Source organism: Paramisgurnus dabryanus, chromosome 8 (genome assembly GCF_030506205.2).
Source record: "Paramisgurnus dabryanus chromosome 8, PD_genome_1.1, whole genome shotgun sequence".
NCBI lineage: Eukaryota > Metazoa > Chordata > Actinopteri > Cypriniformes > Cobitidae > Paramisgurnus > Paramisgurnus dabryanus.
The window spans coordinates 32,428,837-32,442,534 of NC_133344.1; the positions used below are offsets into that span (position 1 = coordinate 32,428,837).

The window sequence follows — 13,698 nt, forward strand, 5'->3', positions numbered from 1 at the left end:
ATTTAAAACAGCTAAATTCGGCTTAAAATATAATTTGATATATAATACAGATCAAATACAGATACAGATCAAAGAGTAGAAGTGAAACATATTTCAGGTGCCAACCCTAGATCAAACTCAAACACAACATGATGACGTCACATATATGCTAATAAGCAGGTGACGTCATCACCACCACAGTCGCCTCAAAATCCTGTGGGAAACACTGTGGTCTGAACTTTAGTTCCGGCTAAATTTTTTGAAATGGTCTGACTAGTTGCTAAACTGAACTATTGAACAAATACCTCGTCGAATAAAACAAATGTTATAAATAAACTATGTTTAAATGACTTTGTTGTTACTTATTCTTAGCGGAGTTCACCGGAAGTTACGTGTGGACCACGAAAGCCGCTTGTTTATGTTGTTACTGCTGAAACCGTCTATACCTTTAACACTAAACATTGATTACACATGAGATTATGGGAGTATCTGGCTAACGTGAGCGTCTCTTTCATCATAAACCCCTTAAAGGGAACATATCTTGAAAATCAGACTTTTTTCCATGTTTAAGTGCTTTTATCAACCTAGAAAATGTGAAAAAGATCAACCCAGTAACTTAGTTTTGATAAACCGTTCTCTGCAAGCATGTGAAAAAATAGCTACTTAAAATTTGGCTCCCCTTGTGATGGCAGAAGGGGATAATACCACCTCTTAATCTGCACTATCCAACCAAATAAAATGTTTTGGTTTGCTAAAGATGAGGGGAGATGATGGGCATGGATCACAAGTGTGCTGAGAACTTTGGCAGCCAGGCAATAATGACCTGTAGCTAACATTGTATACATTCATTTTACAAAGTAATGTTAGCTCAGTGTAATAGTTGATACGCGTTAAATATCATATGAGATATAAACAAAGATAATTTTCTTGTCATTTATTTATCTTGTTATCAGAAATAAACTTCTGTAAAATTACAGTTGACTCTATGTGGAATTCTACTGGAAGTTGCGTTTAGTCCACAAAAGCCGATTGTTTATGTTGTTGCTGCTGAAGCCGTCTATACATAGCTCGGGAAGAAAAACGACAGTTTTATTTTAAAAAGTAAACTGCTGACAAAATACATCCAGATGTTTTCATCTGTTTATGTTATTCATTGTGTTATACTTTATATTTCCAACCACGTGCATCAGCGCACGGATTTTTCCAGATTTATCAGCTGCTTACAGGAACAAAGCTAAATAGAGTAAAGTTATTTTTAGCACTGAATGAAGACCACATTTCTCATGACAAGAAAATATGTGTGAATGTGAACCTTTGTGTTGGGAAAAATTCTCAGACCAGTATTTGGATTGGATTACTGCAGCAGTGACATAAGGCAAAATCACCCCCCATCTCTCTCTCTCTCGCTCTCTCTCCCTCCTATCAGCCCACCCCCCTCCACCACAGACCATTGGGTTGGTGGTCTCCACATCTCTAACCACTCTCCTCCTGTGAGACAGTTAAAGGACATTAGACACGCAGTGCTGCGTGGAAAGCTGACCACAGAGGATCATTTATGGATGTCTTCACGTTGAACATTTTTGTGGAGACGTGGAGATGAACAATATCTCAACTGTGAGCCAACACTGAGGGGACATCAAAAACCAGCACTTTGCTGAATTTCAGGCTTTTGTGCAGCAGGTACTCTTTCTGCGTCTTTATTCTTTTCTTTAAGAAACAAACACACTTGTGTCGTGCACCGCACGTGCCTTTTCTAAAGTGCACAGTATGGTGCGCATCGCTTTAAAACACTTGTTACGCTTAGAAAATGCTTTTAAGCAGCTGCTTTTAATAACCCGTATAACTAATTGACTTGTTTTAAATTGCCTAAATAGCCTAATAATTATTCAAATGGAAAGTAATTAGTTTTAATCAGGTGTTAAATGCATCTACCTTATTTTATATGCTTTATTGGTGTCACCATCTGATATCATTTCATATACACTGATTTTGATTTGCATTTAATGTCTGTCATTGTTTAAACTGTGATTAATAGATGGTTAATTAGGTTTTGCATAGCCTACTAGAATGCATCATAATGACATTTATGGCAGAAAAATGTTTAAAAAATATATTTATAAATTGCATATGTGTGATACTGTATATATTATTAGTATTGCCTTTTTATTTTTTATTGAAAAAAAATAACTTAATTTTGCTGTCATAGCAGTCGTGCCTTTAGTACAACTGTGATCGTTTATTCATGCAATCACACATCCTGAAAACTTAATAGATGTAATCTAACTAAGCAAGATAGAGAGTTCAGTATCTATCAATAAGTGATTATAAAGTCATTAACTTCTCATTTCACGAGGTTTAATATCAGCACATTCTTGTGAATTACCGTTGCTAGACAATGTGGCTTCAATAAGAATAAACACCCCAGGATTTTCATTAAATAGACAACTCTCTAATTAGACATCGTATAGGAAAAACTTCAGCAATGAATTGTTTAGTTGAAACGTAGCGTTTCTGCTCTGTGTTTAGAAGGTGCTCAAGTCTCTTTAAAATGTTCTGGCTAGAGCATGGCAACAGCGTTTCCATGTGCCAGCCTCACACTGAGTGTATCAGCCGAGTGACTGTGTACCTGTGTGTGTGAAAGAGAGATGCCTCTTTGTTGTTCATGAATGTTTTTGTCACAGGTAAAAATGGATCCTCTTCTGGAACAAGTTTTGGCTGGCTTAAATGGAACCCTCGGGGCTTTAAATCGGACAGACCCCCTGGATAAATTCTCAGGCACCCAGCTGCTCCTGCGCTTCAAACCACTTTTTATTCCACTCTACGCCTTAGTGGTTGTTGTGGCGGGTGTCGGGAACTGTTTCCTCCTCGCCTGTATTCTGGCGGACAAGAAGCTCCACAATGCCACCAATTTCTTCATCGGCAACCTGGCGGCTTGGGACCTGCTGATGTGCCTGAGCTGCGTGCCGCTGACCGCCTCCTACGCGTTTGACTCACGTGGCTGGGTGTTCGGACGTCCGATGTGTCACCTCATTCCTTTGCTGCAAGGCGCCACTGTGTTCGCCTCTGTGCTGTCGCTCACCGCCATCGCCATGGATCGTTACGTCGTGGTGGCGTACCCGGTCCAGAGACGAATCTCCGTTTGGGGCTGTGGCGCGGTGGCGTTGGGCGTCTGGGCGGTTTCGCTGGCCCTTGCCGCTCCCCCGTCCCTGCACACGCGCTACGTGGACCTGCGGCCCAGTGGTATGGAGCTTGTGGTTTGCGAGGAGTTCTGGTTGGGCGCGGATCGCCAACGCTTGCTATACTCCTGCTTCTTCTTGCTGGCGTCCTACATGATCCCTCTAATGTCCGTTAGCATCTCCTACTGCGCCATCAGCGTTCACCTTCGCAAACATACTCTGCCCGGAGAGCCCTCCCATAGCCAGCAGCGATGGAGCAAACAGCGGCGCAAGACGTTCTCCTTATTGGTTGCCTCCGTGCTCGCCTTCGCCCTCTGCTGGCTACCGCTGCAGGTCCTTAACCTCCTGCTGGATCTAGACTCTGACTTTCAGATCTTGGACAAACGCTACGTCAACGTCTTGCAGGTCAGCTGCCACCTGGTAGCCATGAGCTCAGCGTGCTACAACCCCTTCATCTACGCCTCGCTGCACAGCAAGGTCCGCATGCATCTGCGCGGTTATCTGTGCCCCTGCAGGCGTAGCGGACAGGGGTTACTATCTCGCTGTGCCTCCCGTAACCCTGGCACCTGCCTGACGCTGGTCTCCGAGATAGCGGTGAAGGACAGCCAATCACATGAGAGCCCCATCCCTGACAGCTGCCTCTGAAGATGTGCGGCACATCAGCGCAGACTACTCAGAAGTGGCACTTAGACATTAAGGAGGTTTCGCAGCGCTTAAGTGGTATCCCAGCCAATATTCGAGGATCTTGTATGAGAATGAAGGCTGTTCTAGATGGGTTTTCTTTCACAGGGACTACACTTAGGCTTTCAAGTTTGTTTGGATGTTGCAATGGACATTAGTGATTCAGCCATCAGAGTTTCTCATACATCACCTTAACTGTGAATGAATACCTGTGATACTTTTTTTGGTTTTGTCGAAGAAGAGACACTACAGCCATGGAAATAACAATAAGCCATAACTAAATGCTACAAACAGTATCTGCATTTGGCAGATGGTTATATCCAAAGTGACTTACAAAGTGTACATTTTATCAGTATGTGTGTTCCCTGGGATCGAACCCATGCCCTTTTTTGCGTCACTAACGGAGTGCCCTACCAAGTGAGCTACAGAAACACTATATATAGACTAAATATTATTATATGTTACATAATTGCTATATACTGTAATAACACTACTTAACATTATAAATGTTGAAACCTCATTTTTCTCTTTCTTTCCTAGCTAGAATCTAAGGGGCTGTTTAAAGATGTGGTTTGGTCGATCGGATCTCAAGTGGATGAGAGAGACACATTCACGTTTACTTCAGGTCTCTTTTGTCCACTTTTGATCGTTTCTGTCCTGATTACTGTGGGGATGATATGGGGGCGAGTCCCTCTGCTTTAGATTAAACACGAATGAGAGAAATTATGGGTTTAAATGGACGCGCACTAATATTATGTCAGAGTCCGCTACTTGGGTTGTTGGTAAATATGCTGCACAAAGTTTTGTATATGTATGACCTATCTTGGGTATTTCAGAGCAATTGATGAAATAAGCTTGTGCAACTTTCAAATGCCGCAAAATGAAACACAAAAATGAAAGAGGCACAGAGTGGCCGCTTTAGTTTTATCAATGAAAGCCTAAAGTGCACACTGTGTGTTCGTCCTAGGAGCCATGTCCGATGTAAAAACATTTTGTTTGGTACAAACAAAGGTCTTTGAACACATTCGATGACATGCGTGTCTACATCACAAAAGCAATTCAGTTGAATGTGTTTTTGACTACCTCTGAATGTGGTGGAAAGTGGATTGGGCTCAAAACTTTCACACATCCCGTTTACCCCTGTATTGAGTGTCGTCCACTTGTGATCCGATCGACCAAAACACAACTTAATAGTAAGGTAAAATCAAATGTTTTGGATCTCATACCTCTTTCCCATCACCTCTGACCCTATTGTAGCACCTACACAATTAACACTGAATGCTGTCCCTTTAGCTCATGTTGAGAAACAAACAATGCAGAACATCTTATCTCTCACTGCTCCTCTCATATATAATAGCTCTCTCAAAACCTCACAGTCTCGAGTCCAGACACTCTCAAGAGGTTTCCAGCAATAGGAGTTCAATCAAATGACAGCCTTTCGTCTTTAGAAATGGACCGCACAGTTTGCACGGATGAGATCTTGTAGTGGAACGCTCCAACCACATCTGAAGGTTGGCAGGGTTGCGTAAAACGCTCGGTGGAGAGAGTCTGACCTTTCATAAGTGGCGAGAGCTAAAGTGATGATAATTTCACAGGAACAAGTGCTAGTTGTTTTGTTATTATGTGATTTTGTCATTCGCCTCGGAGAGCCGTGAGAATTGATGCCTCATTTTGACGGTTCTCCAGAGGTGCGAGATAGACTTAATTACAACCCATTCACACTACACTATAACACTCTGCAAATCAATCTGTATTCAGATGAATACACGACAGTGACCCAGAAGTTATCTGGAAATTGCTAGCAGACGTTTGCATGCGTGCCAGTGAGACCAGAAACTAAGCCATTATTCTTATGATTTATCTTCCTTTATAGCACATTTTTTTATTTATTTTTTTGCATCGCATGACAACATCAGCTGTATCTTGCATCAAAATGTATGCTTTGCTAGACAGATTAGTCATAAAAGGTATCGCTGCCTGTGTGTTTAAACTGACAAGTGTGTATTTATTCATTTACACATGAAAATGAATTGATGCACAAGCCCAAGATAATATAGATAACATAATAAAGACATTGTTTTGTCTGGAGTCAGCTGAGGGTGAATATCAAAGTCATTTTGATAGCACAATGGCCCTCATTTATCATTCTTGCGTAGAAACGGGCGTATATGTTGGCGTAAGATTATGCTTACACTCCTCTCACCGCCTGATTTATGAAACTGTGCGTACCGTTGATATTCAGGTGTACGCAATATCTGCCCTTCATAAATGCCGCGGCCGAAAACGAGCGTCATTAGAATAACAAGCCCATATAAATTCAAGTCTCCGCCTCCCCCACGCCCTCATTTTACGCCATTGACACACGAAAGACGGCAAAGAAGAGAATCCGGGGAAGTGAAAAGAAACAAAATTGTTTTATTTGGCAGTTTAAAGAGTGGGATTAAAGACACATTAATAATTGGATGACAATTTGTAATATTCTTATTCTTATTATTATTATTAATTGATATTTAGAAGAATAATTATTTATTATTATTATTATTTACTGTTGCCTACATCTAAATTCTATGTCTGCTTAATGGTTCAGTTAATTTTTTTTATATAATATTTTAAAATGATGTAGTAACTTTTGTAGTGTGTTGTTCTGTATTTACATACAGTTGTTTGTTAGCTGTATCTTAGATCCAGTTTGATACGGAGCTCCGGATATAATTCAAATTAACAATTTGTTTCCACGACATCCACATGTTTTAGCTAAGCTAATTCATAATTTGAAGTAATAATAATTGTAATAGTAATTACGAAATATTCTAAATATTATAATAATTAATAACAAACTGTTGAATATTGGGAACAAATTCTAAATTTATGGCCATACTTTAGACTAAATAAGAAAAGCATAAAAAATTATTCGTGGCCATAATTTTGTCCGCATGTCATCATGATCGGATTTACGGCTCCATTCAACACAAGCATTTTACCGTACCTCATCTGTATTTATTTATCATCGAATAGTATGTAACTAGCTTACCTTTTATTGCATTACCATGTTTTCGTAGCACATCCTTGTGCTTTCTTGCAATGTGCCGCTTCAGATTCCAGGAAGAATATTTGCTAACTCTTTACAGTCTCTCCGCAGTCCCTTTCAATTTTTTTCTTCCTGCTCAATCTTAACTTTGATTTTTACTTTACATTTATGTATAAGGCTTGAATTCCATAACGTATTGCTAGACGTTTTTACAGATTCTCGAACTAGCAAATTATCAAAGGGCGTTCTGGGTTCAACGAGCGGTGCTGAGGGAGCGGAATTTTCGGAAAGGCGCTTTGATGGTAATATTACCGCACCGCTCAACGCTCCGCTCCCACTAAGCTCCGTTCACATGCTCGCTCTGAAACATCAGGTAAAGCGCACAGGCTCTCAACTGAAGGAATACATATGCATACAAATCAAATGCTTTGGTAAAGTCTCACAAATTAAACATTGAACATTGTTGCATAAAAATAAACACTGAAGTTTATAATTACTATGTTTTTTACAGTGGGTCATAATATATCATATATTTTAGTTTGTCAGTACGTTTTGTGGTGTTAGGAAGTTTTTGCGCATTTCTGCACTAACTCAAAATGTGCGTACACCACCTCCTGAGCTGGCGTAGGATTTGAGCGTGCCGTACGCCAACGTCCATATTGATAAATCTCAAAGTCACCGTGGTTTTGGGTGTACGCAAGGTGTACGCTGGAAATTTGGTGTACGCACTTTTGATAAATGAGGGCCAATGTGAAGAGAATGCATGTAAGATATTCTACAAAAATGGTCAAAAAGTGGTCCTAAGCAGTAACTGTCCTTAAAAGTACCATTTACAAATATGTATGCATTTGGTACAGTATGCACCTTTGGGGTAGTGATATGTACATTTGCAGTCTTCATTACCGATATGAAGAGTTCAGATGCAAAAGCTGTTAAACAACATCTCTATCAAAAATGAGATCTTGATATTAAAGGAATAGTCTACTCATTTTCAATATTAAACTATGTTATTACCTTAACTAAGAATTGTTGATACATCCCTCTATCATCTGTGTGCGTGCACGTAAGCGCTGGAGCGCTCTGCGACACTTCGATAGCATTTAGCTTAGCCCCATTCATTCAATGGTACCACTCAGAGATAAAGTTAGAAGTGACCAAACACATCAACGTTTTTCCTATTTAAGATGAGTAGTTATACGAGCAAGTTTGGTGGTACAAAATAAAACGTAGAGCTTTTCTAAGCGGATTTAAAAGAGGAACTATATTTTACGGCGTAATAGCACTTTTGGGAGTACTTCGACTCGGCGCAGTAACACTCTCCCTCTCCCATTATGAGAGGTAGAAGGGGAGCGGACTTTTCAGGTGAGTGGAAGTACTCCCAAAAGTGCTATTACGCCATAAAATATAGTTCCTCTTTTAAATCCGCTTAGAAAAGCGCTACGTTTTATTTTGTACCACCAAACTTGCTCGTATAACTACTCGTCTTAAATAGGAAAAACGTTGATGTGTTTGGTCACTTCTAACTTTATCTCTGAGTGGTACCATTGAATGAATGGGGCTAAGCTAAATGCTATCGAAGTGTCGCAGCGCGCCCCAGCGCTTACGTGATGATAGGCACTAAGATGATAGAGGGATGTATCAACTCTTCTTAGTTAAGGTAATAACATAGTTTAATATTGAAAATAAGTAGACTATTCCTTTAACTGAATGCTTTTGGCACGTATCATACGTTTATCGAATACTTTTGCTTCAAATCTCCTTAATTCTTACCCTAGGCCAATTAAAAAATACTGGTTTGTTGGCAGAATCCATGAAAGATTTGTAGCAGGGTCCTCAAAGTGCACAGAAGATGAATGTGAAACGACCGTGGATCACATTCAATCTAGCATTCATTGTGAGTGCTTGGACATGAATGCAACTCGAATGTGGCAGCCACATGCATCACAGCAGTCCCGAATGTGTGGCTCAGGTCCTTAATTTTAACCTTTTGAATTTTGACTTTCGTCATTTGCAATGTTTCTGGTTGCATTTTAAGTGATTTTCCTGTTTACTCTGTCTTGTCAAATAAAGTGGATCTTTTCTAGAAGTGCAGGGTTTTTGCCAAAAAACATTGAATGTACCTAAATTAGTTAAATGCCAATGAAATGATTTGTGACATTTGTGAAAATAAGACATTTTAGTTACTGCCTTATAACCTCTTCTTTCCCATTAAATACTGAACTTAAAAATAAGAGTCTGATAAAAATGCTAATTTACAAGAAAACATGTCTGCGCACAGGGTTTTGCATCTGAACTCTTCATATGGAACTTTAAGCTACTAATATGAACTATTTGGGTGCAGATGTGTATGTGCTACTGTATTTGCTATTTGCTACTTTAAAAAATGCAGCATTTTTGTCAAATCAACATATATTTTCTGTTACTTTAAAGGAACAGTATGTAGGATTGTGGCCAACCGCCATATCTCGGCCGCATGAAGGGCTAGCGACGCGCGGATGGGCTCGTTCGAAAGGCCCCACCCAGAGGGGTCAACGACCGGAAGTATCTCAGGCCCCCGTGGCCGGTCTCGTCAGAAAGCCCCAGAATTCCGCGGCCGAGATACGGCGCCCGGAAGTTCATATATATCTCGTAAACGGTGCGTCGTAGACCCCCCCATCACCGTTGTAACTGGTACTGCAATCATACAACTTGTGGCTAAAACTGGTACTTCAATCACACAACTGGTGGCCAATACACACAATAAGAACATAAACATCAGTTGAGCGCTGCAACTCCACTTTTTAAATGACAATATCATGGCTGGACCACTGTTGTCAGTGATATAAGTATTTGAAATGAAAATGATTTATTATGTCTAGTGACATATCAGGGACATTTTATAATTAATTGATATAAATTTCTTACATACTGTTCCTTTAACTTTTTAACAACTTCATTAGCTTTTTATAAGTTATGTCAACTATTTACAGGTGGTCAAAACATTAAATAATATAATTTTTTTCTGACAGTAGCTGCGTTTCCATTACCCTTCAAATTGCGCAAATTGACATTGCGAATTTAAAATACAAGTATGGCCAAAGGAAACTTTCATATATCACCAAAAACTTTTTACGCTCACAAGTGGTTTTTCAGGAAAAGGTGTAGTTCGCAAAACTGCAATGGAAACATGTTTATTTGCATTTTCAGGTCACCTGATAAGGTGTAAGTAACATAATCATTATTTGAAGAAGAAGCGGTATGTACTAAAACCTCCCAGAAACACCTCAATACATGTCTGCTCTTAAGTATAACAGGCTTTCCTTGCCAATAATGTCTGGATCTCTTTTGATTTAAAATAATGTCCTATTACCTCAAAAAAAAAAAAACACCTAAAGACGGTTTCATCGGACGCACGTGCCCTGACGCGATACACGTCTGGTTCCTAACTTTACATCCGGTTTCATTTTTTTTACTGGTCTGGGCTGCGTTTCATGATAACGTTGTCTCTTAGCGAGCTACCAAGACTCTTAAGTTAAACAGGTCTACAGGTATACCTTTTCTAGGCGTGTTTCCTGAACTGTACCTTAGCGGGATTCTTTCTTACGTACGACCAGGTGCTGTCCATGGCGATGGTGCTGAATAGGTTGATATCGATTGCTCGACAATCAATTATTCACTTTATGTAATAGGGACTTCGCTGCGTTATGAGATAGCGGTGTTCTTTATTAAAGAAACATTTCAGAAATAGTTACATTTATTAGGAATATCTTGTAAAAATATTTCAAACTGCAAACAACTAAATATAAACCCTGTATATTTTATTTTATATCAAACGCGTGCAAAACCCGCAACTTCATGTCCAAAAGTATCATGCATAAACTGCTCCAATGCATCCATTATTCCTTTACTTTAAAGGATAATTTATATTAGGGGTTCCCAATAAATGCGTTGTACAGGGCAGTGCATTACACTTAAAATATTTAAAAACAAACTGTTGTTCATTAGTTCACGCATTAGTCCTCCACCCAAAATCGTTTTTTTTTTAATATAGTTTCTTAAGCCAGTAATAATAGGTCGCAGCTGATGTTTAGTTGGAAAAAAATAATTACAAATCTAACAACCATCAGTTTAATGATGTCTTATTATGTGAATGTTTTATTCTTTAAATTTAAAAATAATTTAACACGGAGTGTACTTCAACTTTTTTTTACAGATATTTAGTTATATAGACTGCAATCTACACAAACTTTTATCACAGTCATGGCCCCTAGCGGAGTCAATTGGGATACGGTATAGCTAAGAGTGCTCCAGACCAACCTTCCGAACGAATGACTTACAGAAGGGATATGTACAGCCCCGCCGCTCCCATAACGCGCATCACGCGCTGTGCGTAGGGCACCAGGTCCTGAGAGGGCACCAAAATAATAGCCTAATGAAAAAAAATGATAATGCTGATAGAATTTCATTAGCCTGTAGAAATATTATTTGGCACTTTTTATCCATGTATATGTTACAAAAAAGGGGGAACGAGATAATTTAATTGCTCTAGTATAGAAAGTATGCCCCCCAGCCTTTGATGGTCCGTACAGGTTGATCGCGCGGGCGCCTGATGAAGTTTGACAGAGGCCGTTTCTCAATCTGAAGGCTGCAGCCTCCAGAGGTCGCATTTCCAGGCTGCATACGTCATCAAAACGTTTTTGTTTCGTAATATTAACAATTATAAAATTGACTTTTATTCTTAGTTCATCGTAAATTGTTGTAATATGCTTATGACTTGCTAATGTAATGTTCAGTTAACTGAAATAAACCAGGCTTGATGACGTATGCAGCCCGCATATGCGACCTCGCGCAGGCTGCAGCTTTCGGATTGAGAAACGGCCAGACAGTAAACTACTGGAAATGGCCCCGAAAAGACAGCAGGACTCATGATCAGAAAAAAGAAGAAACTGCGGGATGATGCTCGTTCATCACTTGCAGGTAAATCCATCATGTTTTATCATTCACTCCTAAATAAGGGAAATGCGCATGTGCTGCAGCTGCTGCTAATCGTAATGCGCCTCGAACTTGCTGTGCTGACATTAATGTTAGCAAACTATGTTGTTATAATTTATAACTTCAGTGCAAGCTAAATTGAGATTTTACTGTAAAACATTACCTATGCATATGCATTTTACAAACTGACGGCAGCTGTTACTAACTACGTTTCTTTAGATATTGAGCAGTAGTTTATTTTGTTGTTTATTTTGACGTGATGGTGGTTAATACTTTCTCAGTATAAATTAACGCTAGCAGCAGTCAGTGCACATGGTAGGCTAACAATTCCTGACTGTTAAATATATAAAAATATAAAATGTCACCATGTATGATATGAAGCAAACATTACTGTGACACTTAGTTCTCTAAATCTTTGTTTTATTTAAGAATATTGATCATTCTTGTTTACTTATTGGTGTTTATTTAATGTAATTTATTAAAAGTGATATTGTATTTGGGAAAAACATGTCTGGATTATTTTTATTTTTTAGTTTGCTATTCTATTTAAGTTTGGTAATTTTTTCTATTTTGCTATTCTATAAAAGTTTGCACTTTCAAATGTGTAGTGTTTGTTGACTAAAGCTGTGAAGATTTTACTTTCTGCTATTATTTTATATGTTTGGTAATAAAAAGTTAAACTGGCAAAAAAAAAATTCTCAAGGTCGGGGGGGGGGGGCATTTTAAAGGAATTATGCTTAGGGCACCAAAATGGCTAGCAGCGGCACTGGATATGTAACTAAGAACGTTTCGGGAAACAGGTATTAACGATAAGGTACAGCTTAAGGTACAACTTAAGAACGACGTAGAGCTAAGAAGGTTTCGGGGAACCGGAAGTTACGTCCAGACCACGACAGCTGCTTGTTTATGTTGTTACTGAAACCGTCTAAACGTTGCTGCTCCTAAGTATAAGGGACTAATACTTCAGTCGTCTCCTCCAGTTAAAAATAATGCCTAGTGCAGTGGATGTGGTATTAGTAAACCAAACAACATCAGTCGACGTTATGTGGAATGACTTTTTGCCAGAGGGAAAAACTGTTTCAGTCGCATATCATCGGTTAATTTGAAACACTGTCATTTCGCAATAGTCTTTTGTCGACATTTAAAGTTTTGCGCAAATCTGTAATGTAAACACGGCTAGTGTAAGATAAATCCCCCTCCACACATTAAAGCCAGAATATGTAGGATTGTCACCACCAGTGGTCGCTATTACACAATAACACAAAAACAAAGACGATGGCAGGATTGTTTTTTCCATCCAAAGACGTCTGGAATTTATTAAAGTCGCAATGAAATTGAAATGAAAAACTATATATGTATTTTTAATAGTGTGGTATTATTAACAAATGACTTATCTGTGAGCTTCATTATTTTTTAAAAATTCGTGTGTGCTCATAATCTTTAATCAAAAATGCAAATCTCCTCCCCTCCTCAAAACGATCTCTCTTCACTTCCGGTCAAAAGTATGGCAGGTGGGCGGGGTCCGGGAGAAGATCGCAGTGATTAGCAATTAGCAACACGACCCAACTTCAAACGATCCAATCAGATCTCGATGGACAAATTCAAATCCAGCCCTGCCTTATTTCATCTCAAAAGCCGTTTCATTCGGATATACGTCACCACGGGGAAAATAAGGCAATCGTTACTTCCGTTTCATGGCGACTTTAATAATGTTTGTGGATGAGCTAATGAATGAATGTTTTACTACCTTTAAAGAACAACAATTACAAGGAAGAAAAGGGACGAGCTATTATTTAAAACAGGAATTTCTCTGGATTTACAAATCCTTGGAAAGGTTTGGGATAATATAAATGCACAACTGCA

General features: G+C 39.1%; 1 protein-coding gene across 1 annotated transcript; it reads left to right on the forward strand.

Moving 5' to 3' along the window:
• The first annotated feature begins 1,474 nt into the window (after positions 1 to 1,474).
• LOC135770492 (prolactin-releasing peptide receptor) lies at positions 1,475 to 4,356 on the forward strand. Its single transcript, XM_065280173.1, has 2 exons — positions 1,475 to 1,659; positions 2,661 to 4,356. Exon 2 carries the CDS (start codon positions 2,667 to 2,669, stop codon positions 3,798 to 3,800), a length of 1,134 nt encoding a protein of 377 aa, XP_065136245.1. The 5' UTR covers positions 1,475 to 1,659; positions 2,661 to 2,666; the 3' UTR covers positions 3,801 to 4,356.
• The last annotated feature ends 9,342 nt before the right edge of the window (positions 4,357 to 13,698 follow it).

Bases quoted from the DNA above. Each gene is read 5' to 3' on its own strand.
- LOC135770492 (XM_065280173.1), top strand. From the start codon at position 2,667: ATGGATCCTCTTCTGGAACAAGTTTTGGCTGGCTTAAATGGAACCCTC.